Raw genomic sequence first — 26,409 nt, forward strand, 5'->3', positions numbered from 1 at the left:
GAAGACATGGTTAGATTGTTGCCACTTCTTTCCTATGCACTCCTGTCCTGGTTCCCAAAGACATCAGCCTCAACCTTGAACTCTGCATGTTAGTTTCTTGCTCTTGATTTGATTTACAGCAGTGGATTCCTTGGATTGGTTGTTAAGCTTTAATTCTCATGAGAGGATTATAATACCTTTTCCCAGTTTCCCAATTAATATCTCTCAGACTTCAGGATTCAGTAAAAACAAATCTCCCAAGAAATGTTAAGAAGAAAGTCTTGCATAGAAATACTAACTGAGGGCTTCCCTGGTGGTCCAGTGGTTGAGAATCCACCTGCCTGTGCAGGGGACACAAGTTCCATCCCTGGTCTGGGAAGATCCCGCATGCCGCCAGGCAGCTAAGCCCTCAAGCTTTAACTCCCAAAGCCCGCACTCTGGAGTCTGTGATACAAAACTTTGCAGCGAGAAGCCCGTGTACCACAACTCGAGAAAAGCCCTTGAACAGCAACGAAGACCCAGCACAGTCAAAAAATAATTTACAAAATAAATAATTTTTAGAGGGAAAATACTAATCGAGATGTCTCAAGGCAGGACTTGATGAAAGCCAAGCTTCATAGGTTCCTGGCTGGTAAGCCCCCCAGGGCAGCTGCTGTGTCTCGTATAGCACAGAGCCTCTGGGACCCTGCCTGGCACCAGATCCAAGGTGGGTGGGTGCCTGATCTGTAGAGAATGCTTCTTGAAAGTTGCTGGCTGAACATAAAGCGTCTCCAACCAGTGGCAGGAAACAGCGTGTAAACAGCTTTGGCTGACAAACATGATTCACATTGTAGAGGTTCGTGGAAGATGAACTTAGAAAACTCAGATCTCTTTTGTGCCAAGCCTTCAACAACATTCGAAGAAGCTTGGATTTTTATATTCTGGATCCTCGCTGGGGAGAGGATCGAACATGACACAGCTGAGTCTTCATTGGCTTAGAGCGGTGTGATAAGCTGAAAGCAGAACCGCCTTTTTTCTGTTTTTTATTTTCTTTAAAAAAAAAAAAGGCCAAAGCTACAGAAAAGTTGAAAGGGTAGGGCAGTAAACTGATTTCTTTCACTGAAGTTCACCAGTTGCAACAATGTTGCGTTTGCTTAACATCCTTCCATATGTGGTGGTCCACATTCCTTGTTTGTTGCATTGTTTCCTTGTGATCAGGTCCCGGGAACATTTCTTCCGGAACCAGAGAGGAGAGGAGTGCTTCCTGGTACTTCACATCAGGAGGCAAGACACAGAGATGACGACAGGTGCCCCAGCAAAGGTGATGCTGACTTTAGTCACCTGAAAAGTTGGTATCTGTGAAGGCTACTTTTAGGAACTTTTGACCGACTTTTAGGAATAATTGACAGCCATTTTGGAAATGAGGTATTTCTCTGTCAATTACTCCTGCTATTGAAAAACATCCCTGGTGGTCCAGTGGCTAAGACTTTGCATTCCCAACGCAGGGGACTTGGGTTTGATCCCTGGTCAGGGAACTAGATCCCACATGTTGCAACTAAGAGTTCAGTGCCACAACTAAAGATCCTGCATGCCACAACTTAAGGCATGGTGCAGCAGCCAACTGAGTAAATGTTAAAATATATATATATCCTGGTGTAGTCAGAAAAGCCCTGAGAGCCAGGAAACCGGGATTTGGGACCCAGCTCCCTAACTGTGTCTCCCCATGACTGTAGACCTGTAGACAAGCCATGTCATCTCTCTGGGCTAAGCGACTGAATCATGCATATAAGGAAATTGTTGCTCAGAGAAATGAAGCAACTTGCCCAAGGCCACCCAACCAGTAAGTGGCAGGTTGTTGTTGGGCTGAAGCCCTGCCCTTGCCTTCACACCAGTCTGCCTCCTCTGAGGTGGCTGGTCATCGTCGAGGTGGCGCCAGGTGCTAGGGCCCGGAAGCAGGCGAGCCCCAGTGCCTGGAGAATGTGGGGAGAGCGGGCAGAGGGGGCACCTGTCCTGCCCAGGTCCCCTCTGCACCTGGCAGGTGGCTCCGGGCACCTCGGGCAGGCCAGTCAGGGGGCTGCCGGCTGCTGCTTGAGCACCCTTGGAATTAAGGCTCTTGCGGGTTTGACAGGTGAGCTGCCAACGCCGCACCAGCCCCTCCTGCCCAGACGAGGGTGTGGGCCTCACATCACTGGTCTGGGCCCAGGTTCAGGTCTGTGCCCAGGATCCCCAAATTGGCCTGTGAACCCCCACAGTGGCCCCGAGGGACAGGGGAAGGCCCTGCCTAGGGGCCCGGGGCGGGGAGGAGGCCAACAGGAAGTGTTGATGAGGGAAAGGTGAGCAGAGCCTTGCCAGGCAAGTCGCCCTGGGTGGGGAGACACTGCCTACCTGCTCCGGTCGCCCCAGGATTGGGGCAGAGGTTCTGGAGCTGGCAGCCCGGGAGGAGGGCTGGGCAGGTTCCGGAGTCCCCCGGGCAGCCCCTGGCCAACCCGGCCTGTGCCCTTCCTTCCCTGTTAGCAGCCCTCCCCAGGCAAGTGGGACCCACACGCCCGGGGAGTAGTGTCTCTTAGGCTTCTGTGGTGTCCTTCCCTGGAGCGGTTGTTTAGAGGAAAACAGTGGCTCCGGATCAATCCGGATATGGTTTGTCGAGGCCATGTTTTCCTGTTGGTGCCGAGCTGCGAATCCAGGAGAACCGGCCTTCCTGAGCTGCAGCTGCCTCTCCCTCATTGTCGATCCCCACAGGCCTCGGGGAGGGGGCTGAGTTCAGGACCAGGGCCCAGGCAGCCCCGTGCAGAGCACACCATCCAGGTCCTGCAGGGAGCTCTGGGAAGGTCCTCTGCCCCTGGTTCGTGGCCTCCCAGGGCCCTGCCCCTGGAGGGACCTGCAGGGCTCAGGCAGCCAGTCAGGCAGAGGCCAGGGAGCCTTGGAGAGAGAAGCCTGGAGGGAAACAGTGTGAGCAGACCCCCGCCCCCTCTGCTGGTGATAACACTCGGGGACCTGGGCAGTGCTGTACCTGATGCTTCTGAGGAGCACCTTCTGTCCTCCTGCCAGAAACGGCTGGAATCCTTACTGGGAGCCGGACATGACCCAACAGGAGGCCTTCCACTCCCTGAACAAATTCCCCAAGAGTCATCACTAAGTCACTCAGTCTTGGTGTTTCTGGGTCTCCCTGGGGTTTCTGCACACCCCTCCTCCTGGCTCCGGAGTCCTGAGACATGAGATGGCAGGGTTTTGACCAGTTTTCTCCCTGAGAACTTTTTCAGGCTATCAATGCAAGTGTAAAATCCAGAAGCTGCTGTCAGAATGTTCTGAGAATTGGAAGGAGAGGGCACAGGCCAATCTTCTGACTCTCCGAGGTGCTTCAAGGTTTAAAAAAGTCTGTTCTGGGCTCCCTGAGATTTGAATGCTCTTGCTTTTTGTCCTTTCCTTCCCTGACCTTTGGTTCTCCCTTTGGGAGACTGCACGCTTTCCAAATATTTGTGAACTAGGTGCTTATCTGGGACCTTAGAAAGCAAGTAGACAGGTGTGCACTCGAAAAGGAAAGAGAGTACAGAAAGCAACTGAAAATGCCTTTGAGAGCTTCCACCGGGCCAGCTTTACTTCACTTCTGCTGTCGGTGCTTGTTCTCAGTTCCTGAGCTGATTTCTCAGTGAGACCCTCAGCTTGTGAGGGAGAAAGGAAGAAATTTCTCAAGGCTCCTCTACTCAGACTCGTTACAAAAGTTACAATTAGAGCTGCAACCGTGTAAAAGCAGTTGTCTCCCCACCGTCACCCTTTGCTCTCTCTCCTTCCAGACTGTGTTCCCTTCACAGTCGTTCATGCTGTTGGGCGAGCATGTGTCAGCTCTGTGATGCGGGCAGATAAAACGGGCGTGGGGCAGGTGTGCAGTTCAGTCACTTGCTGTTTCTGCCCAGCCATGTGTCTCCGCCATCCTGCTGTGGCACCACGTCTCTGCCACCTGCAGGGTTGGCAGAGAAGTCCATGAGGTGCCCTTGCAGGATGTTGCATCTTGAGGTAGACTTGCTCAGCTTTCCTCAGCTACTCTCTAAAATAATGGAAGTCTCATGTTTATATCTTGCTTTTAAAAGTTCTTTTTTTTTTTTTTTAATTTTGCTTATTAAACACAGCACATATTCATCATAGAAAATTCAGGATTTCCTTGACAGTCCAGTGGTTTAAGACTCTGAGCTTCCAATGCAGGGGGCTCAGAGTTCAATTCCTGGTTGGGGAACTAAGATTCCACCTGCCACGAGGCATGGCCAAAAAGTCTAACAAAGAAAATTTAGGAAAATCAGATAAGCAATAAGAGAGTAAATAAAAATTACACCAGGACGTCCCTGGTGGTCCAGTGGCTGAGACTCTATGCTCTCAATACAGGGGGCCCGGGTTCACTCCTTGGTCAGGCAGCTGGGTCCCACATGGCACAGCTAAGACCTAGTTGTTCAGTTGCTCAGTTGTGTCCGACTCTCTGCAACCCCATGGACTGCAGCACTCCAGGCATCCCTGTCCTTCACTATGTCCCGGAGCTTGCTCAAACTTGTGTCCATTGAAATGGTGATGCCATCCAACTATCTCATCCTCTGTCGTCCCCTTCTCCTCCTGTCCTCAATCTTTCCCAGGATCAGTGTCTTTTCCAGTGAGTTGGCTCTTCGCATCAGGTGGCCAGAGCATTGGAGCTTCAGCTTCAGTATCAGTCCTTCAAATGAATATTCAGTGTTAATCTCCTTTAGGATGGACTGGTTTGATCTCCTTGCAGTCCAGGGACTCTCAAGAGTCTTCTCCAGCACCGCAGTTCGAAAGCATCACTTCTTTGGCACTCAGCCTTGTTTGCTGTTCAACTCTCACATCCATACATGACTGCTGGAAAAACCACAGCTTGGACTAGATGAACCCTTGTCGGCAAAGTGATATCTCTGCTTTTTAATATGCTGTCTAGGTTTGTCATAGATTTTCTTCCAGGGAGCAAGGATCTTTTAATTTCATGACTGTAGTCACTGTCTGCAGTGATTTTGGAGCCCAAGAAAATAAAATCTGTCACTGTTTCCGTTGTTTCCCCATCTATTTGCCATAAAGTGATGGGACCGGATGCCATGATCTTAGTTTTTTAAATGTTGAGTTTTAAGCCAGGCTTTTCACTCTCCTCTTTTACCTTCATCAAGAGGCTCTTTAGTTCCTCTTCGCTTTGTGCCATTAGGATGGTGCCATCTGCAAATCTGAGGCTATTGATACTTCTCTTGATTCCAGTTTAAGCTTCATCCAGCCCGGCATTTCATATGATGTACTCTCAGGTACTCCTTTCCCAGTTTGGAACCAGTCCATTGTTCTGTGTCAGGTTCTAACTGTTGCTTCCTGACCTGCATACAGGTTTCTCAGGAGATAGGTAAGATGGTCTGGTATTCCCATCTCTTTAAGAATTTTTCACAGTTTGCTGTGATTCACAGAGTCAAAGGCTTTAGCATAGTCAAAGAAGCAGAAATAGATGTTTTTCTGAATTTCCTGGCTTTTTCTATGATCCAGCAGATGTTGGCAATTTGATCTCTGGTTCCTCTGCCTTTTCTAAACCCAGCTTGTACATCTGGAATTTCTCAGTTCACGTACTGTTGAAGCCTAGCTTGAAGGATTTTGAGTGTTACCTTGCTAGCATGTGAAATAAGTGCAGTTGTGGGTAGTTTGAGCATTCTTTGGCTTTGCCCTTCTTTAGGATTGGAATGAAAACTTTTCAGTCCTGTGGCCACTGCTGAGTTTTCCAAATATGCTGGCATATTAAATGCAGCACTTTAACAGCATCATCTTTTAGAATTTGAAATTCCATCACCCCCACTAGCTTTGTTTGTAGTAATGCTTCCTAAGTCACACTTGACTTCATACTCCAGGATGTTCTGTGTTTTCTTGACACCTCTTCTTGATATCTTCTGCTTCTGTTAAGTCCATACCATTTCTGTCCTTTATTGTGCCCATCTTTGCATGAAATGTTCCCTGCTAAGACTCAGAGCTACCAAATAAATAGATAAAAGTAAATATTAAAAAAAAATTATCCCAAAGGGTAACGGTCATTAACATTTTGGCATATACATTGTATAATATAAATGTTTTTCATATTTAATGTCTCAGTTAAGCTTGAAACCATTTATCTCAGAGTGAACCCATGTGCTGGGGCTCAAATCCAGCCAAAACCCCGTTTCGGACTGTAACCCATGTGACCGGGACTCAAACGCAGTCAAAACGCTGCTTTGGACTTGAAGCTGTGTGACCGGGATTTGAACCTGGCCAGAAGCCCCAGTCTTCCAGCTGAGATCACACACCTCGTTTCAAGACCTAATGAAGGTCAGGTTTTTGATGTCTCATCATAGAAAGAATTCAGTGAGAGATAAAGTAGAATGTAAGAAGTGGATTTATTTAGAGAGAAACACACTCCACAGAATGTGGGCCATGTCAGAAGGCAAGAATAGGCCTAAGAGAAACACATTCCACAGACAAGAGTGTGGGCTGTCATGGAGGGTGAGTATGGCCTCGAAATGTGATGTGGTTAGCTTTTATGGGCTGAGTAGTTTCATAAGCTAATGAGTGGGAGGTTTATTGCACTTTTTAGGGGAAAGGGTGGAGATTTCCAGGATTTGGGCCACCGCCCACTTTTTGGTCTCTATGGTCAGCCTTGGAACTTTCATGGTGCCCCTCTGTGTCATTTATACCGAGGATTAGATCTAGTCAAAGTTGACTTGTCTGCCATCTTGGACCCACTTAGTTGTAATCACTTTACGTTGTATCCTCCAGATACATCATTCTTTCAAAGGTTGTGCCCTGCTCCCTTGCCCCTTTTTTCAGTTCCATCTTACAGATGGATAACTGAGCCAAGGAGCTTCCCTGGTGGCTCAGTGGTAAAGAATCTGTCTGCCAATGCAGGAGACGCGGGTTCGACCTCTGGATCAAGAAGATCCCCTGGAGTGGGAAATGACAACCCACTCCCAGTATTCTTGTCTAGAAAAGTCCATGGACAGAGGGTATAGTCACTAGGGTATCAAAGAGTCGGACACAACTGAGCGACTAAGCCACACACACACACAACTGAGCCACAGAGAGGTTAGAAGGTTGCCCAGAGGTGCACAGCATAGTAAAGAACTGGGAGTGTACTTGTCACGTGTCCAGCACCTCTCTCTCCACTGTTCTCTTCTACCATCTAACCTCCAGATAGAAGCTGTGCTGGGGTCTGGATCTCGGTAGGACCTGGGCAGTTGCTGTCATTTGTTGAATTGCCTCATCTAAAGGTTAATAAACACCTAGAGGAAAGAGCGTCTCACTTAGACCCTCATTGACTTAGGAGAAAAGAAAGAAGGAGAATGTACTCCTGAGATCTAATGTGTTGCCCTTCTGCACTTGGCTTCATCCCCTTGATTATTGGGGGTTTCAGGAGCCAGAGCATGACAACCCAGAGAGGAGGAGGGGCCGGGAAGCCATCTAAGGACAAAGTGATGAGAGGCTTTGTCTGGAAAAGATGGCTCTGGGGATGAAGACAGTGCGGGCAGAGCCTTGGTGATCGGATGTCAGACAGAACAGCACCAGGAATGGAAGGCAGCTGAACGTGGGCTCTACCTACCAGGATGGTGGAGACTATGGCATTAGGGGGCTTCCAGGAATGGAAGTGAGAAGCAGGACCCTGGAGTGGCTGAGAGCTCCCAGCCTGAAGGCAGACCAGCTGCTGGTTCCCCGCCTTTTCTGGCCCCTGTCGCCCTGCTCTGCTGCGTGTCTCTCTCCACCCAGCTGCCAGGAGCCTGCGTTGCCCCCCACCGAGAACACCATGTCCCTCAGTCCCTGTGAACAAGTCATCTGCCCACTCCTGGACTTTATTTTCTTCTCGGAACCCTTCAGTGTTCCCTCTAATGAGCATATTTTACCTTTAAGGTCATTTCTGGATGACCTAGCTCTCCTTGGCCTTGACCCTTCCCCGAGGCCTCCGACAAGAGGCCATTTCTTCCCGCTGAGGACTCAGCCCCCTCCTCCCCTTCCCTGTGTGCGTGCAGCCTTCCCCAGGGTGGGTGCAGGTACGGGTCTTACCTTCCTCCTGGACTGGAGTGGAAACGCTCAGAAAGATCCTGAGGGTTTGTCACTACCTCCCTGCCCCCACCCTGAGAGGAGCTGAAGTCTGTGAATGGCCTGGGGCCTCCTTCCATTGGGTTCTGCTCTCAGGGCCTGCTCTGTGCAAGGATTTTGGAATTAAAGGGGTTGACAGGCCCAGCACTCCTTCCCTGTGGGCACAATGGAGCCGAGAAGAATGAGCCACCTCCCCCAAGGTCCCCTGGCAGCTTAGTAAAAAGAGCTGGGCAGCCTACAGCGAGGCCCTCACCAGCCGCTTCTAGACTCCATGTTTTCCCTTCCACCAATGTCTACCAATTGATCGTAACCCTGATAAGCTGTTCTTTTGGAAGGATCTGGAGAGCAGGTTCCAGTGCCCTTGGGAAACTGAAACCAAAGGCAGTGATATCCATCGGGCTGCTTCAGGCTGAGTTGGCTTTTTTTCAGTTGTAAAAGTGTTGCGGGAAGGGGGACCCCAGGGCCCAAGCGTGGGCCCTTGTCTAACACTCGGAAATGAATCGTCCAAAGAGACACACGAGCTGACAGAGCAGGAGGCTTTACTGGGAAGGCCGCCCTGGCGGAGAGCAGTGGGGTGAGGAGGCCCAGGAGGGCCGCTGGGCCACTGGCCCAGTCTCGGGTTTTCTGGTGATGGGATTCATTTCCAGTTGTCTCTGGCCCAGCACTAAGACTCAGGGTCCTTCCAGGTGGTGCCCACATCGCTCAGCCGAGATGGATGCCAGCGAGGATTCTGGGAGGTGGTCGGACATGTGGTGTCTCCTTTTGACCTTCCCAAACTCTTCTGGTTGGTGGTGGCTTGTTAGTTCTGTGTTCCTTACCAGGACCTCCTGTCGTAAAATAATTCACGCCAAAGGTTGCTATGGTGCCTGGCCAGGGTGGGCAATTTCGGTCAGTGTGCTTCCCCCAATAGAAACTTAGCTATTACTGTGTGCCAGTCACTCCTCTCTAAGACTTGAGGGTCAGCATGATTTTAACAGACAAGAATCTCTGGCTTGTGGAATTTCTATTCCTCTGAGGAGAGACGAGCAGTAGACAGATGAGTAAAAAGTACACACACGTAGAGGCGTGCTCAGCCGGTAAGTCCTCTCCGACTCTTTGCGACCCCATGGACTGTAGCCCACCAGGTTCTCTGTCCATGAAATTGTCCAGGCAAGAATCCTGGAGTGTGTTGCCATTTCCTTCTCCAGGGATCTTCCTGACCCAGGGGCCAAACCTGTATCTCCTGCATCTCCTGTATTGGCAGGCACCACTCTTTACCACTGAACCACCTGGGAAGCCCTATAGGCACCTTCACGTTATATCTGTACGTGTGGGTATATGCATAAATGTGTACATGCATGTGTGCGTACACACACATCCCAGATGGTAGTAAGAACTACCGAGGAAATTGAAGCAGGGAAGAGAAAAGGAAGTACCCGAGGCTGGGCTGGAGTGGTTTTAAATAGGGTGATCAGGTTGACTGTCACTTTTGAGCAAAGCCCTGAGGAGGTGAGGCAGCAAGCCTTGGGGCAAGGGCATATTCAGCTGGAGGGGACAGCTGCAAGCTCCATGAGGCGAGCTATGCCTGTTGAGTTCAGCACCAGCAAGGAGGCAGTGATGCCTAGTATCCTGGCGGGGAGGTCTCAGGCAGGGGCCCAGTTCCAGAAGGCCTCCTCCGGGCCAGTGTGAAGGTGGGAGGATATGATCACAGGAGGGGCAAAATCCGACTTAAGGGGATCACTGTGACTGCTGAGTGGAGAATCGTGGGGTGAAGCCAGAAGCAGAGAAGCCAGTTAGGAGGCCATCACAATAATCCAGGCAAGAGATGGTATTGGCTTGGACTGGGATCCTAGCAGTGGAGGTGGTGAGACGTGATTAGATTCAAGGTGTTGATTAGAGGCAGAGACAACATTTGCTGACTCTGACATTTTGGCCTTACCATCTAGAAAGCTGGAGTTGCCGCTTACTGAGCTGAGAAAGACTTTGGGGGAAGTACCAAGAGCTTAGTTTTGGGTGTGTTAGGGTCGTGATGCCCTTGGGCATCCAGTACAAAGATCACAGAGAAGCTGGGAGTGGAGGAGTAATAGGGGAGTGCGGAGTGCATGGAGGGCCATGAGCTCCGACGAGACCATGCAGGCGGGGACTGAGGGGAGAGGAAAGGAGCCCTTTGGAGACTGGGCCTGACTGGGAGCAGCCACTGAGGTCGGAGGAGAACCTGGGAGCCAGGTTGAGAACAGACACAAAGGGGGAATGGTCCAGCCACGTCCCCCGTGCTCTGCTGAGTCAAATAAGATGAAGGTAATACGTGTTCAGTACGGGAAGTTTTAAAAGTAGAGCACCGTAAAAATAATAAATCACCTGCCACGCTGTTTATGTAAGGAAACTTCCTTCCATTCTTTCGCTCGTCATTTCTATGGAATCATGCTGTCTCTATAGTTTTGTATTCTGCTACTTCCCACTTAGCAAGCTTTTAAATAGTCTATGGAAGCATGAGTATAATGGCTGGATAATACTCCATTTTCTGGGAGTGCCCTAATTTAATTATCCATTCCTTTATTATTGGGCACTGAGTCATTTCTGTTATTTTTCATTATTATAAAAATTGATTTTGTTATTATGAATAATATTGCATTGAACAGCCTGGTACAGTTTCCTTTGAGAGGAATTACCAGGTTAAAGGACATGATTACTTTCAGGTGAAGCTGACATGCGGGAGTCACAGTTTCTCCTGGACAGAACTTAGCTGTAGGGCTCTTCTGCGTCTCCTCTCCCCTCGGGGAGGTTCAGAAGCCACTCCCCCATGCCGACCCCCATTTCTGCCTTTGTCCGCTCCAGCTGGAGTCACTGCGTCTCCTGGGCTGATCCGAGTTCCCTTCCCTCTCCCGCGGCCTGGCTATGCCCCCTGCGCACTGCCCCTCTCCTTGCCACCGTCCCCCACCCGGTTGGTTCGCGTGGCAGCAGGGGTCAGAGCTGCCCTGAGGCTCACTGAGCGTTAGGATGAGACAGCCCAGCACAGGTGCTCAGCGCGCTTCAGTGCTGTGCCCTGCTCTGCCTGCGTCAAGTAAATGGGATCGTGTACGTGGAGGTGCCTTATGAGCTTTAAAGGCCTGGCCGATGTCCAGATCTTAGTTATTGTTTAAAAAGAAAAGGTTTTGAGTAGCAGTGTCCCATCCACGCCCTGTAAACACGTACCCCCGCAGCAGGGCTGCGGATACACAGGCTGGTTGGACTTGCTGGTGGAGACGAGGTGTCAGGAGTTGGGGGAGCTGCGGTGGAGCCGTCAGGCCCCGGAATGCGGTGGCTGTTTGTGGTCACTGGCCCCCTGCCCAGCAGTGCCAAGTGCCACATGTGCTCCCGGGCGGGTGGGTGTGGCAGCCGAGGAGCAGTGAGACCAGAACCACGCTGGGAGGCTGGAGCCGGGCCCGTCAGAGCAGCAGTGGGTCTTGGAGTGTCCCGTCCTGCCCTGACCTTCAGCCCCAAGCGGGGCATGGGCGAGGACGCAGGTGAAGTGCCGGAGCCGCGCTCAGCTTTCTGTAAGGCCCCCGTCCCTCGGCTTCTCAACCCGGACCCTCCCAGGAGTGGGACGGGGCAGCTCCCCACAGCCAGCCCGCCTGGGCTCTGGGAGGTGGCCCCTGTCTCACGCTGACGCCCCTCCTGGGGGTGCCAGCACCTGCAGCCCGCCCTCCACGGCAGCAGAGGAGTCCGTGTCTGAACACTGCTCTGGTCCTGCGCGTCCCCCTCAGAGCCCTCCTAGGCACTCTGCTGCTCTTCACATAAACAGCCGAGCCCTCAATCTGCCCCTCAAGGCCCCAGGTGGTCTCCAGGCTCAGCCAGATCAGCTGCCCCAAGCTCCCAGCAGGCCCGGCTCAGAGGGTCTCTGCCACCCTCCTCCCTCTGAGGGGTCTCTGTCACCCCCTTGCCCGGTCACCTCACTGCCTGCCTCTCAGTCAGAGGCCACGTCCTCCTGGGGACCCTCCCCAAGCACCCATGCCAGGCCCGCGTGGCAGTGTTGGTCCTTCAGGGCCCTCCTCATCCTTCAGAGTCTGGCGTTTGCCTTGGGCACATGGTGGTGGGTGCTTCACCAAGTACATTAAAGCAGCTGGCAGCAGAGGAGGGCAGAGAGGTGCTGGCAGCATCATAGCTCCCGTGGTCCTTGAATGAGAACGTTCTGGAAGCCCCTCGCTGTGGCCCTGTGCCTGCTTGCACCCCCTGCGCTCACCTCTGCAGCTCCTCTGAGCAAGGAGGGTCCTCAGCTCTCAGGCTCCCAGGGAGCCGTCTCGCTCGCTTCTCAGCACACCCTTCTTTTACCTTCTAAGAACCTTAAAGCATTTATTCAGTTTTCTTTGTTCAAAGCATATCTTCCCTTTGTCCCCCCCCATATTGAAAGTGTCCCATGCTCATTGTAAAAACTTTGAGGAACACAAAAAGTATAGTTAGGAAAATAAAGATCACCCATAACTGCACCCCTCAGAGGAAAGCACCATTAATGATTTGGCCATGTCTTTCCGGTTTTATTTCTATGCATTTTGCACGTTTGTTTGTTTCTCCCCTCCGCTCCAGCTTGGTGTGAGATTATTTTTCATATTTTTTTAAAATTTATTAATTGAAGGATGATTGCTTTACAGAGTTGTGGTTTCTTTGGTTTGGTTTCTCCAAACATCAATGTGAATCAGCCGTCGGTACACGTGTCCCCTCCCTCCTGAACCTCCTTCCCACTGTGTCTTGCGGTTCTGTTGTCTGTGAAGCCAGTACTTGCAGCATCTCCTCGGTCCTCCGCGGTGATGCACGGGGCGGCTCAGCACCCTGACCCACGCCGGGCTCGGAGGCCCGGAGCTGGCTGCCCCCAGGCCTCTCCCTGGTCCTGCCTGGGGAGCTATCCTGCCCACTCTGACCTCTTATCTGAGCACCTCCTCTGTGGCTCCCTGAGGTCTTGTTTTATTATAGCTTAGCTCCATTCCACAGGGCTGATGGGTTAACTCTTGATGGAATTGGAAAAATTCTAGAATGGTGGGGGAGGGGTGGCTGGCTGGCCTCCTCTAGTTCCCACAGGCTCTGAACAGGATCAACCCCTCATTCCTTGGGCTTCTCCTCCGGGGATTCCAAGGCCACAGTGCCCGGAGGGGAGTGGGGTGACCTGGGCTGACGAATGAGAGCAGAGAGCACCGTGGAGCTGCTGGTCTGGAAAACCAGGGCACTGGGTCAGCACCAGGTTAATGATTGAGAGGGAAGCTTGGAGCCAAGCGGCCAGGCCCTGCTCCCATGGGCTTTCTCACCGCTGACCCAGAGGTCCGCTGCCCACCCCTACAGTGAGGGAAGGACGAAACGCAGCGACTGGGTCTTCCCAAGGGCCGGGCGGGGGACAAAGGCTCCGAAAGAAGCCCAGACCCAGAGCAAGGCGGGCCCTGTCAGCACTCCCTTCTCACGGTTGATTGCAAGGCAGGGAATTGTGAAATTCAGGGTGTAGGTCCCTGGAACTCCAGAGGCCAGCACTTGTCCACACTGGAATACCGCTCGCTCTGTGCCAGCCCCTGAGGCGGCGGCAGCCGCAGCCCATTTGCTGCCTGTTACGCATTTGCTGTGTGGTTGTCTTCTCCGCATGATGGCCACTCAGATTAAGTGGGCATACCCCAGCTTTAGGGCTGAGAAACTGAGGGGTTGGTGTCTCCCCCAAGTCATGGAGAGGGAGGAGCAGAACCAGGGTTTGACCCCAGGCCTGATACGCAAGGCTGCAGGGCACTGCATCTCAAGGGCAGCAATGGGTGAGAACAGATACAGTGGCAGCTCTTACAGCTGGACATGGTGTGGCTGAGGTTAATGTTTTTGGTCTGTTTATTCATTCAATGAGTGTATGCTGAGCACCCATTAAGTGCCAGGCACTGTGTCAAGTGCTGGGGACCTAACTCTGCAAGGTAGATGGAAGGCATTATCTGGGAGACTGATTACATAGTGAGAACAAACCAGCTAACAGATGTGGCAGTTCAGTGCGGTAATCGCAGATCTGGAGGGCCTGGCTCAGGGTTGCAGTAGAAAGGACCACTGTGGGGCTAGTGAAGGTGAGCTCCTTTAAGAATGAAGTGCAAGCGGCTCTGGAAAGAAAGTAGCCCTTAGCTAGAGGCGGGGATGGCATTCCAGACTGAGGCTCATGGATCTAACAGGGCAGGAGCATGCCAGCTGCTGGTCCAAGGCTAACCCAGCACCACATGCACGGCACACAGTATAATGATTAAGACTGGAGCCAACCTGCCTGGCCTCAAGTCCTGCTTTTCCAGTTACTGTGTGACTTTGACTCGATTACTTTCCCTCTCTGTGCCACAGTTTCCTCATCAGTTAAATGGAGATAATAACAGCACCTGTTGGTTATCCTCTATGATTATACAGTGGAAGTGACAAATAGATTCAAGGGATTAGATCTGATAGAGTGCCTGAAGAACTATGGACGAAGGTTCATGACATTGTACAGGAGGCAGGGATCAAGACTATCCCCAAGAAAAAGAAATGCAAAAAGGCAAAATGGCTGTCTGAGGAGGCCTTACAAATAGCTAAGGAGAGAAGCCAAAGGCGAAGGAGAAAAGGAAAGATATACCCATTTGAATGCAGAGTTCCAAAGAATAGCAAGGAGGGAGAAGAAAGCCTTCCTCAGTGATCAATGCAAAGAAATAGAGGAAAACAATAGAATGAGAAAGACTAGAGATCTGTTCAAGAAAATTAGAGATTCCAAGGGAACATTTCATGCAAAGATGGGCTCAATAAAAGACAGAAATGGTACGGACCTAACAGAAGCAGAAGATATTAAGAAGAAGCGGCAAGACTACACAGAAGAACTATACAAAAAAGATCTTCATGATCCAGATAATCATGATGGTGTGATCACTCACCTACAGCCAGACATCCTGAAGTTCGAAGTCAAGTGAGCCTTACAAGGCATCACTATGAACAAAGCTAGAGGAGGTGATGGAATTCCAGTTGAACTATTTCAAATCCTAAAAGATGATGCTGTGAAAGTGCTGCACTCAATATGCCAGCAAATTTGGAAAACTCAGCAGTGGCCACAGGACTGGAAAAGGTCAGTTTACATTCCAATCCCAAAGAAGGGCAGTGCCAAAGAATGTTCAAACTACTGCACAATTGCACTCATCTCACATGCTAGCAGAGTGAGTAATGCTTAAAATTCTCCAAGCCAGTCTTCAACGTGAACCATGAACTTCCAAATGTTCCAGCTGGATTTAGAAAAGGCAGAGGAATCAGAGATCAAACTGCCAACATCTGTTGGATCATCGAAAAAGCAAGAGAGTTCGAAAAACATTTACTTCTGCTTTATTGACTACGCCAAAGCCTTTGACTGTGTGGATCACAACAAACTGGAAAATTCTTCAAGAGATGGGAATACCAGACCACTTTACCTGCCTCCTGAGAAATCTGTATGCAGATCAAGAAGCAATAGTTAGAACCAGACATGGAACAACAGACTGGCTCCAAATCGGGAAAGGAGTACGTCAAGGCTGTATATTGTCACCCTGCTTATTTGACTTATATGCAGAGTACATCATGCAAAATGCTGGGCTGGATGAAGCACAAGCTGGAATCAAGATTGCCAGGAGAAATATCAATAACCTCAGATATGCAGATGACACCACCCTTATGGCAGAAAACAAAGAAGAACTAAAGAGTCTCTTGATGAAAGTGAAAGAAGAAAGTGAAAAAGTTGGCTTAAAGCTCAACATTCAGAAAACTAAGATTATGGCATCCAGTCCCATCACTTCATGGCAAATAGATGGGGAAACAATGGAAACAGTGAGACTTTATTTTGGGGGGCTCCAAAATCACTGCAGATGGTGACTGCAGCCATGAAATTGAAAGACACTTACTCCTTGGAAGAAAAACCATGACCAACCTAGACAGCATATTAAAAAGCAGAGACATTACTTTGCCAACAAAGGTCTGTCAAGTCAAAGCTATGGTTTTTCCAGTAGTCATGTATGGATGTGAGAGTTGGACTAGAAGGAAAGCTGAGTGCTGAAGAATTGATGCTTTTGAACTGTGGTGTTGGAGAAGACTCTTGAGAGTCCCTTGGACCGCAGGGAGATCCAACCACTCAATCCTAAAGGAAATCAGTCCTGAATATTCATTGGAAGGACTGATGCTGAAGCTCCAATACTTTGGCCACCTGATGTGAAGAACTGACTTATTGGAAAAGACCCTGATGCTGGGAAAGATTGAAGGCAGGAGGAGAAGGGAACCACAGAGGATGAGATGGTTGGATGGCATCACTGACTCAATGGACATGAGTTTGAGTAAACTCCAGGAGTTGGTGATGGACAGGGAGGCCTGCCATGCTGCAATCCATGGGGTCACAAAAAATTGGACACAACTGAGCAACTGAACTGAACTGAAGCGGACATCACCTGACTCTCAGAGCTGTTGTGAGGGTGAGATGTGTCAGTATACCCACAGCCTGGTGTGTACTGAGCCCTTGGTGAATTGGATGCACCACAGCTGAGTGGGTCAAGCACGTGGGCTGACCCTCCTCAAAGCATTCAGCCTGCTGCTGGCATCAGGGAGCGCCGTTTCCTGGGGATGACTTGGTAGGAGGATTAGGGTCCCAGGTGGCTTGGTTGGTCAGGCTCCAGATCAGGCCTCTCTGGAGCTCTGGGCCATTTGGGTTAAATTGCTCACTCCTTCTGCCTAGGAAGTCTGCCTGCCACGTGCAGAATGGATGGAGTGGTGCTGCCTGCCCAGCTTCAGCTCCCAGAAGGGCAAGAGGGCAGGGTACTTGCTTAGCAGACTTGCCTGAGTGTGTGTGCAGGCTAGGATGCGTAGCCCAGGCGTGTGTTTCGTGAGAGCTTCTGATGGAGACTTCATTTGCTGTCCAGAGGCCGCAGAGCAGCACCCCTCTCATTCTGGCTGCAGGACCCGTGTCCTGTTGGAGGGCAGCACCAGCTTCTCACGTGGGGCCAAGCTGTGTCCCAGGGAGACGGTGTCTGGCCCTGGCACAGTGCTGGGGATGCAACAGCAAAGACCAAGGTTTCTCAGCCACATAAATGTTAAACCTAGTGCCTGGTGCTGTTTTTAGTCCCAGAGCCAAAGAAAGGAAGAAGGGAACCCGGTTTATTGCAGGGAGAGTGGTGGGTGGGTGGCGGCTACCTGCGAAAACCCAGCCTCTGGGCCTGGGCTCAGGGGGAAGGGCAGACTTGGCTGTTGGATAGAGGGCAGACCTCAGCTGCAGACAGGCTGTGTGACAGTGGACGGCTTCTGGCAGATTGCAGGGATAGGCCACAGCTTAGGGTTACATCTGGGTGAGCAGCAGCCCCAAGGGCTGTGTTTGTGGGTTTTAGAACAACCATACTGCAGCTCCCCCTCAGCAGTCACAGGCGAGGGACAGCTCCAGGCTGGACAGGGACATCCGCCTGGAATCCAGAGACCCCGGCCCCAAGCCCCGAACTCTAGCCAGAGCCCAGAGTCGCATCTGATTTTAGGAGGCCACCTCTTGTCCCCCAAGAACCTGAGAAGAGCTCCTCTGGTTGTGGTGAAAGAACATTCTGCCAGCGGGTCTACGGACAGGACGCCGGGGCTCAGGGCTGTTGGGTGCATAAGGCGGCCTCGCACTCGCAGCTCCTAGGAGGCTGGCCAGACTCGAGCCCTGTGGGTCTGCAGCCTGCGGTCCTCTGCTGCATCCTCCAGCGTGTCCTCTGAGAGATGCTTGTCAGGGCGGGCGGGCCTGCGCTTTTGGTCTCTTTGTTCATCTGCCTAGGGGAGCCCCTGGGGCTGGCCTTGGCCAGGGGTTGGGGGATAGTGTGCTTGTGAGGACTGGGCCAAGCCTGCCCCGCGGAGGGACCTTGGTCAGCTCCTGCCCCCCTCCAGTATCGGTCCTGACAGTGAAGTCTGTACTGTGCCCCAGGGTCACTCAGAGGGTGCCAGGGAATGTGTGAGAAAATACTGTGTCAAATATCTCTACGGGGAAGTGTGGTTTTTCCTCCTGTTTTCCTCCTCCAAGGGGGCCCCAGTCCTCGTGGCCCTGTGGGATTTCCCTGTCTCCAGCGACAACCCGTCTACACAGATCCCAAAGCAGTCTGTTCCGATCGGCCTCTTGCACTCATTTGTGTGGTCAGGGCCCCAAGCACGCCTGGGGCTCACGGAGGTCCCGTTGCCCGCCCCCGGCACCACGTGGCACAGCCCCCGACACCGCTCGTCAGAAGTCTCCTGGATGCCTCAGCCACGAGCCCGGCCGGAGGTCTCGCCCCTCACCTGGCCTGCCCCCCCCCACCTCCAGGCTTTTTCGTTCTGTGAAGCGAGAGGAATCCGTGTTTCCGGTCTTCGTTGTTTGGATACTCGCTAGTTTCTGTCGAGGGTTTCCTACGTGCCAGGAGAGGCGCACACTGCTCTCGGTGGTCACCGAGGTCCTTTCCAGCGCTGCCACCACCCTCCCCACGCTCCCACTCTCCCCTTCTGTCCTGCTGCTGTGTCAGCTCGGGCGGTGTTCAACTGCACGAAACTGAAATCTGGCAAACAGAGCCTTGGGATATTAGCATTTAATTTTTCCACCTAATAAGTGGTCTGGAGACCGATGTTCCAGGGCTAGTTCCACAGTTCTGCGATGCTGTGGCGATCCGCAGCTCCTTCCTATTTTGAGCCTCACCCTCTGGAGCTGTCTTCTCAGGTTTGTGTTTCCAGCAGACCCTTCTAGCAGATTTCTGTTTGCATACAGTTGGTGAGAATCGTCACCTGAGCACTGTAACTGCTAGACAGCATGGGAAATTCAGTGTGTAGCTAGGCACATAGCTGATACAAGAAGGTGAGAGGGCTCAGTGAGAAATAAGGGGAGTTGGAATCGGTAGCACCTGGGGGTGACTGCCCCAGGTGGCCGCTCGCTCATCAGCCAGGGTCACACGGCAGCACCTGAGCCTCTGAGCACTTCCCTCACTCTAGGTCCAGTGATTCCCAAATTGAGTGCTCAGGGATGATCAGAGAGTGATCCTTGAGGAACCAGTTTACACTAACTAGACTCCCATCCCTGCAAGTGAACACAGCAGTTCATGCTTCGTGAATGAGGGAAGCAGCCCAAGAGTGCGTGCATTGGCCAGGTCTGCTTAATTTCTAAGAGAAACAAGAAAGCCAGATTTTTTTAAGGTTTTTTTTTTTTAATCTGTATTTTGAAAAAGTCTAGGGTTATAGAAATGCTGATAAGATTGTACAGAGTTCCCATATACCAGACACACTTACCAAAATTGAGAAATGAAGGCTGGTGCAGTACTGTTCATACTAGCTGAATCAAGCAGACTGCAGACTTGACTTGAAACTTCCCACTTTTCCCACCACCACGGCCTTTCTGTCACAGGGCCAGTCCACCGTCCTCCACTGCATGCAGTTGTTAAGGCTCCCGTCCGTGAGACTTTCGTCAGGCAGAAAGCCAGAGTTTCACATGACTTCTCCCAAGTTCTCCCATTCTGCTGTAATAATATGGAAAATGTACATTCTGTTTACAGTGTCTTAGTGCTTACCTTTGGAACTTTTCTGTGTACATTTGACTGAACCGTAATGCTCATCAGCATCTCCATGTCTCCTGAGAAAGGGCTTGAGCAGTTTATTGCTTATCACGTCCTCTCATCTTCCACATTATTGTTTGTAAGTTTTGCCTTTTCATTTTATTCCAATTTATTTTCAGGAATTTAAAGTTCAGAATTTAAAAGGTATCATAGTAACACAACATTGTAAATCAACTATACCCCAACAAAATTTAAAAAAATGAATGGTATAGTGAAAAATCTCTGACCCAGACACTCAGTCCCCCCCCACCCCCCCAGAGGCAACCAGTGTTCCTAGTTCTTATGTAGCTTTCCAGCACTATCTTATCAGACCAAATCCAGCTTCAGTATACCTTTTTTGCACAAAGTATAGCTCTTCCCTGGTGGCTCAGACGGTAAAGTGTCTGTCTACAATGCGGGAGACCCTGGTTTGATCCCTGGGTTGGGAAGATCCCCTGGAGAAGGAACTGGCAATCCACTCCAGTACTATTGCTTGGAAAATCCCATGGACAAAGGAGCCTGGTAGGCTGCAGTCCATGGGATCGCAAAGAGTTGGACACGACTGAGCAACTTCACGACTTCACTTCATAGCTCTTCACTTCATTTTGCAAATTGCTTTCTTCTCTAATTAGTATATCTTAGAGATACTCCCATATCAGTCCATAAACATCATCATCCTTGTTTATGGCTGTCCCTTGTTAATGGATGTCTAACTTGCTCCCCACCCATGCCAGGCAAATAATTCTGTAATGAGTAGCCTTGTGCTAACACTGTGTCACTATGCTTCAGTGGAAGGGTGACTGTAAGAGACAACCTACAAGTGGTGTCTCTGGGTCAGAGGGAACGTGTCCAGTAATGTAAGAGATGTAGCCAAATTATCCTCTTTAGAGGTCATGCTAATTTACCTTCCCACAAGGGACATGTGAGATGGTATTTCCCCAAGTGCATAGCCAGGGTGTTAGCGTTTGTTTTAATCTGATTGTAAAAAGCATATTTCCGGGAATTCCCTGACAGTCCAGTGGTTAGGCCTTTGCACTGTTACTGCCAGGGGCCCAGGTTCAGTCCCTGGTCAGGGAACTAAGCTCTCACAAGCTGCCATGGTGTGGCAAAAAAAAAAAAAAAAATGTGTATTTTAGTGATGTTTTAATTTGTATTTCTCTTTTTATAAATGATGTTGAGTGTGTTTTCATATGTTTAAGGAGTAAATGTATACCTTTTTTCTATGTTTTTTGTATCTTGGGCCCAGTTTTTTGTTGGATTGCTGGTCTTTTACTTAATTTTTAGAAACGATTTTAGAGCAGTTAGCCCTTTGTCTGATGAATTGCAAATATATTTCCCAGTCTGTTACCTGTTTTTGTTTTTTCTCTTCTGGGTTTTGTGTGTGTGTTTGGCTGTGCTGGATCTTAGTTGCAACACAGGAACTGTAGTTTACAGCATGTGGGCACTAGTTCCCTGACCAGGGGTCAAACCCAGGCCCCCAGCGTTGGGAGTGCGGACCTTAGCCCCTGGACCAGGGAAGTCCCTGAGGGGTTTTTTTTGGTTTGTTTTTTGGTTGTTTTTTGTTTGTTTACTTTGTAGTAAGTTTGTATTTTTATGGAATAGCATTTGTTAATTTTTTTACCCATAAGTTTTTACCCATTAAATTTTGTGGATTTTAGTATCAATCTTCACTTTTCCTCCACTTAGCTTTTCATCACTTTTTATATAGTTCAAGTATTTTTGTTTTAACTTTAAAACCTTTGATTTATTTGGACCTTGTCTTGGTATAAGATATAAGGTAGGGATCCAGATGGCTACTCATTTGTCTCCATATTATTTCCTGAAGAATCTGTCTTTTTCTTTTTGGTTTGGAGTGCCATCTTTTTAAAAAAATAAGTGTATTTATTTTTAATTGGAGGATAATTGTTTTACAATATTGTGTTGCTGCTGCTGCTGCTGCTAAGTCGCTTCAGTCGTGTCCGACTCTGTGCGACCCCATAGACTGCAGCCCACAAGGCTCCCCCGTCCCTGGGATTCTCCAGGCAAGAACACTGGAGTGGGTTGCCATTTCCTTCTCCAGTGCATGAAAGTGAAAAGTGAAAGTGAAGTCGCTCAGTTGTGCCTGACTCAGCGACCCCATGGACTGCAGCCTACCAGGCTCCTCCGTCCATGGGATTTTCCAGGCAAGAGTACTGGAGTGGGGTGCCATTGCCTTCTATTGTGTTAGTTTCTGTCAAACAGCAACATGAATCAGGTATACACATGTCCCCTCCCTCCTGACCCTCCCTCCCGCCCCCTAGGTTGTCACAGTTTGAGCTCCCCGTGTTATACAGCAAACCCCCACTGGCTGTCTGTGTCACACATGGTAATGTATTGTTTCAGAGTTACTCTCTCCATCTGTCTCTCCCTGTAGTGCCATCTTTATAACATTAAAGTCCTGTCCGGTATGCATTTGTATCTGTTTATGGACTTTGTATATTCTCTTTCAGTGATTATCTGTTCTTGTGCCAGTGCCTCGGTGGTTTATTTACCATAGCCTTTCTATGTAATTCTTTTTATTTCTCTCCAGTTAATTCCCTACCTCCACCCAGGGACAGGGGAGCCTGATGGGCTGCCATCTCTGGGGTCACACAGAGTCGGACACGACTGAAGTGACTTAGCAGTAGCATCCAGCCTCTTTGCTTTCTTCAAGTCCTATCTTTTACTCTCAGTAGACAACTATGCCTTATACTCAGGTTAACTAAAAAGTGTGGCCGCTCCCTGTGAGCTTTAGCACCCCTCCACACAGACAGTGCTGCAGCTTTTCGTGTTTTCCTCATCCTGTGCCTTTGAGTTATTCCCCTCCCATCAGTCGTTCTGCCCCGGCTTCCCCCTTAACTCTTCAGACTGTCTTTCTCAGAAGACCTCTCCTTCAGCCACAGCTTACTCGAGTCTCCTCTATTCCAAAAAACCTTCTCTTGGCTTTGCTAGTTTTCCAAGCTACATCCTCTTATCATTTTTTCCCCTGGTATAATCATTTAACAGTAAGTCTCCTTCACTGTCCCAGCTTACTTGCTGCCACTTACTCTTCGGAGCCCTGCTTTCTGTCCCACCCACTTGGTTGAAATTTGTATAACAAGGTCAGAGATAACCTCACAGTCACCAAATTCAGTGGCCGTGTATCTCTTTATCACCCTTAAACTCTGCAGCATTTGACATGGTTGACTACCCTCCCCCTTGTCCCTGCCACTCGTCCATCCCGAGCATCTCCGTGTCTGGCCGCCGCCTCGTCCCCACTCTGGCACCCGTTCTCCTGTGGCACGTCAGTCTTCAGTGAGCTGAACTCCGTCCTGCAGCTATCCTGTCAGTGACTGCACCCACACACGCAACTCCAGATTCCTAGCTCCCGGGCGCTTAGAGTCTGGCACTGAATTTCCAAGCTGCCTTTGGGAGACCAATTTAAGAGGTCATTGTGTCAGTCCACACAAGGGAAGATGAAGGCCTGGTGGGAAGCAGTGATTAAGAGGAAACGATTTACCGCCAACTGGAAGTTGCTTTACTGTAGCACAGGGTTTCTCAAGCTTGGCTGTGCATTACGATCCCCAGGGGAATTAAAAGTCCTGATGCCAAGCCGCTCCCAAACCAGTCGAATGAGAATCTATGAGGATAGCTCCCCAGTGATTCCAGTATAGCCAAGTTTGCAAGTCTAGAACAGGGTGAGAGAGGTGAGTCTCGAGTGGCTCCCACTTTCCGGCTTTGATAGGTGGGCGGTGGGCGTCTGGGTCACAGAGGTAGGGATTACCAGAGGAGGGAAGGGCCAGCTCGGGGCCAGAATGTGGCTTCTGTTTGGATTGGTTGAGTTTGAGCTGCCTGGGACATCTAGGGTGCGGTCCCAAAGGTCCTTGAATTTCTCTGAGCCAGGTCTCTCCTGCCGTTAGTTTCCCGGGTCTGCACCGCCACGGGAGGGTCTAGTCCCGCGCCCTGTGGCGTGAAGCGCGCATGCCGGGATTCAGCCCGCCCTCCCAGCCATCCCTTCAAGCCCTCTCTCCTATGGCGCCCCTCGCCCTGCCAGCAGGGTTCCCTCAGTGTGCCGCCTCCGTGTCTCTTCTCAGGCTGTATCCCCGAGAGGCGTTCCCTGCCAGACTCTTCCCACATCTCGTGGCCTCACTCCCCCTCGCTTATATGTGATTTGTGGACAAGACTGGTTGAGGGTTGGAACTGCCTCCTCCAGGCTGACATATGGGGGTCACCAGATTCCGGGACAGTGTGCATCGCCCCTTGCCCGGTGGCTCTGTGCTGACGGTCTGGTTGCAGACCTGTCAGCTGCCAGCCTAGTGGGCAGGGAGCATGTCTTTTTCCTTCTCCCAGAGTCAGGAAGGGTGGGATCCACTGCCTTCAAGCCGGGTGCTTAGGAGAGAGATAATTCTCGGGCCTGGTGGGGACAGGATGGGGGTTGGGGGGCCGGATGCATATGAGGACCTCCAGCAGGGGGTGGAGAATTTGACAAAGGCCCTCGGGCCGTTCCCATGTGGCTCCTGCAGGCTCAGGAGGCTCAAAGAGCAGGGCTCCGGGAAGGATTCACGGGGGCATGTTGCCCGCCACACCTGGCTCACAGAGACTGCTCTGAAGCCCACAAACCTGCTGTAAGAGCCAAGTGGGCAAAGGGTGGAGGCGCAGTGACCCGTGATGCCAGGAGTGGAGACTGGCTCACTGCAGGCCTGAGGCCCTCCGGCCCCAGCAGGGGCAGCAGGACGTGCCCCTCCCGGGTGGGGGCTCCTCTCCCCACCCATTCCCACTCTGTCACCCTCTCATCCTCCCCAACCTCTTCCTGTCTTCCCTTTCGTCCAGGCTGACGGGAGCTGCCCTGTAGAGATCCATCTGCGTTCAGACCCAGATGATGCCAGAGCTATGACCGGGCCTGCAGGCGTGGCGCCCAGGGGAAGTCAGCCATGGAGCAGCCCCCGGAGGAAGCCCCTGAGGCCCGGCCAGAGGAGGAGAAAGAGGAAGCGGCAAAGGCAGAAGGAGCCCCAGAGCTCAACGGGGGACCAGAGCACTCACTTCCTTCCAGCAGCTACACAGGTGAGGAGGGGCCGGGGACGCAGACAGAGTCAGGACGGGGAGCCTGGCCCGCCGCAAACAGTGTCATCGTGGGGGGCAGGGGAGCAGGGTGGCTAAGGGCCGGAGCCAGGCAGCCCGGGGCCACACCCTGGCTCTGCTGCTCATCAGCTGCAGGATCTTGGGCGAGTTGTCTCCCTTCTTCCTGTAGAACATGAGTTATAGCAGGTGTACAAGCAGGCTTTTGTGGGAATTGAACGAGTTAGCGTTTGTAATACGTGTGCTGTTGATATTCCACCTCTCATACTACAAGGGGCCCAGCACAAACGTGTATCAGCATCATCCAGAAAGATCACCTGTATGTGTGATGATCAGGATTAGACAGAATACACAACTCAGTTCATCTGGTGCTAGTGACACGTCGTCAGGGTGCTTTGTAATTTGGCAGATGCTAAGCAGTTAGTGAGAATGACTGGAATTAATAGTACTTTTGTGCAGCCAGGCAGATTTTAGCTTCTCTTGCCTCACTTGTTGGTTCCCCGGTGTCTACTGCCAGCATCAGTGCAGACGCCTTCCTCTGGTACCTTGTGCCGCTCCGTCATCCTCCTCCTCTCATCGTTGTGATGTTGGGTCCACCGCTAAGGTCTCCCGGATGCCCCCTCTCAGCCCCTGGCTCTCCCTGCTGCTGATGCCGCCCCTTCCCTCGCCACCTCACCCCAGCTCTCTCCCGCCTCCTCCACCCGAGTGCTGCTACATTCACTGATCCTTGCTCCCTTCCCGCAGAGGGAGCTCTGGGTCAGTAGAGGATGTGCTGCCCGGAGGGGCATCCCGACCTTGCTCCTGGTTTCAGCTGAAGGGGATCCCGACTGCAAGTGGTGACGTGGGCAGAGGAGCAGGCTGGCCCCACAGAGATGGCTCTGGCCCCCTGGGTCTGCATGGGGAGAAGGAGGCGGATGGGGTCTGGAGTTGAGGCAGGGCAGATGGGGGCTGTTGAGGTCGGACTGGCCCCCCTGAGACTCAGCTACAAGAGGCCTGGATCCCTGGGTCACACTGCTCTGAACCTGCACAGCAGGAGCCCGGCTTTTGCAGAGGTTCCTCCTCCTCGGGGCACAGGGTGGGGCAGGGCAACTGGAGAGCCATCATCCAGTCCCTCCGGTCCCACCAGACACCCAGGCATGAGGGAAGTACGCTGCTGTGACTTCAGGCTCCGAGAGAGGGTGTCCCCCCACCCCCAGGGTCACCTGCTCCCTGCTGGGTGACTGGTACCTGGGATGGCTTTGCAGAACAACCTTCCTCAGAAGAGAGGACTGGCTAAACCTGCAGCTGTCCGTCCTGCAGAGCTAACGGCCCACGCTGTCTGAACTGGAGACAGGCCCGGAGGGTTAGGAGGCAGAGGGGAGCCACTGGGGGCGAAGAAGGAGTGAGAGCTGTCACCAAGGACACCAGGGGGGAGAGAGGGGAAGAGAGGGCCTCGGGTCGGTGGCCTCACGGCCTACCTGGCCCACACCCTCCCTGGGCACGGAGAAGTTACCAGCGTGGTGTCCGGTCCCGTGGTTCCTGCACACCTTGGGGGACTGTATCCCCAAGTGGTAGCCTGTCCACATGCAGAGCAGCGTGCAGTAGCCGGTGCAGAAGCAGGCGAGGCAAGTGAGGTGATGGAGTCTTAGGGAGCTGGTGGGCTTCCGGGCACACAGGGAGGTGTCTGAGGCAGAATTTGCCCAGCCGGTCTCACAGTGCTCTGTACGATGTGGCGTTTAGTAGATTCCGTGTATCAATAAATGGATGACTTGGTAGTAGAAAGACCTACTTGTTCAGTAATTGAAACAGGAGGGGATTGTTTAACCTAATCACTCAAGTG

General features: G+C 51.5%; 1 protein-coding gene across 6 annotated transcripts in view; it reads left to right on the top strand.

Moving 5' to 3' along the window:
- The window catches only part of PPARD (peroxisome proliferator activated receptor delta), an 85,440-nt gene that overhangs the window by 46,637 nt on the left and 12,394 nt on the right, over window positions 1–26,409 (top strand). For 5 of the 6 annotated variants that reach the window (XM_086371301.1, XM_086371298.1, XM_086371300.1 and 2 more), the window contains one exon: window positions 24,345–24,575. In XM_086371301.1, the coding sequence (XP_086227427.1) occupies window positions 24,446–24,575 (130 nt within the window). In that variant the 5' untranslated portion in view covers window positions 24,345–24,445. Of the gene's footprint in view, window positions 1–1,176; window positions 1,280–24,344; window positions 24,576–26,409 lie in introns of all 6 variants that reach the window. The other variant, XM_086371303.1, reaches the window with a different exon arrangement.

Source organism: Bos grunniens, chromosome 23 (assembly GCF_055505025.1).
Source record: "Bos grunniens cultivar Pamir isolate PY7600 chromosome 23, Bosgru_T2T1.0, whole genome shotgun sequence".
NCBI classification, from domain to species: Eukaryota; Metazoa; Chordata; class Mammalia; order Artiodactyla; family Bovidae; genus Bos; species Bos grunniens.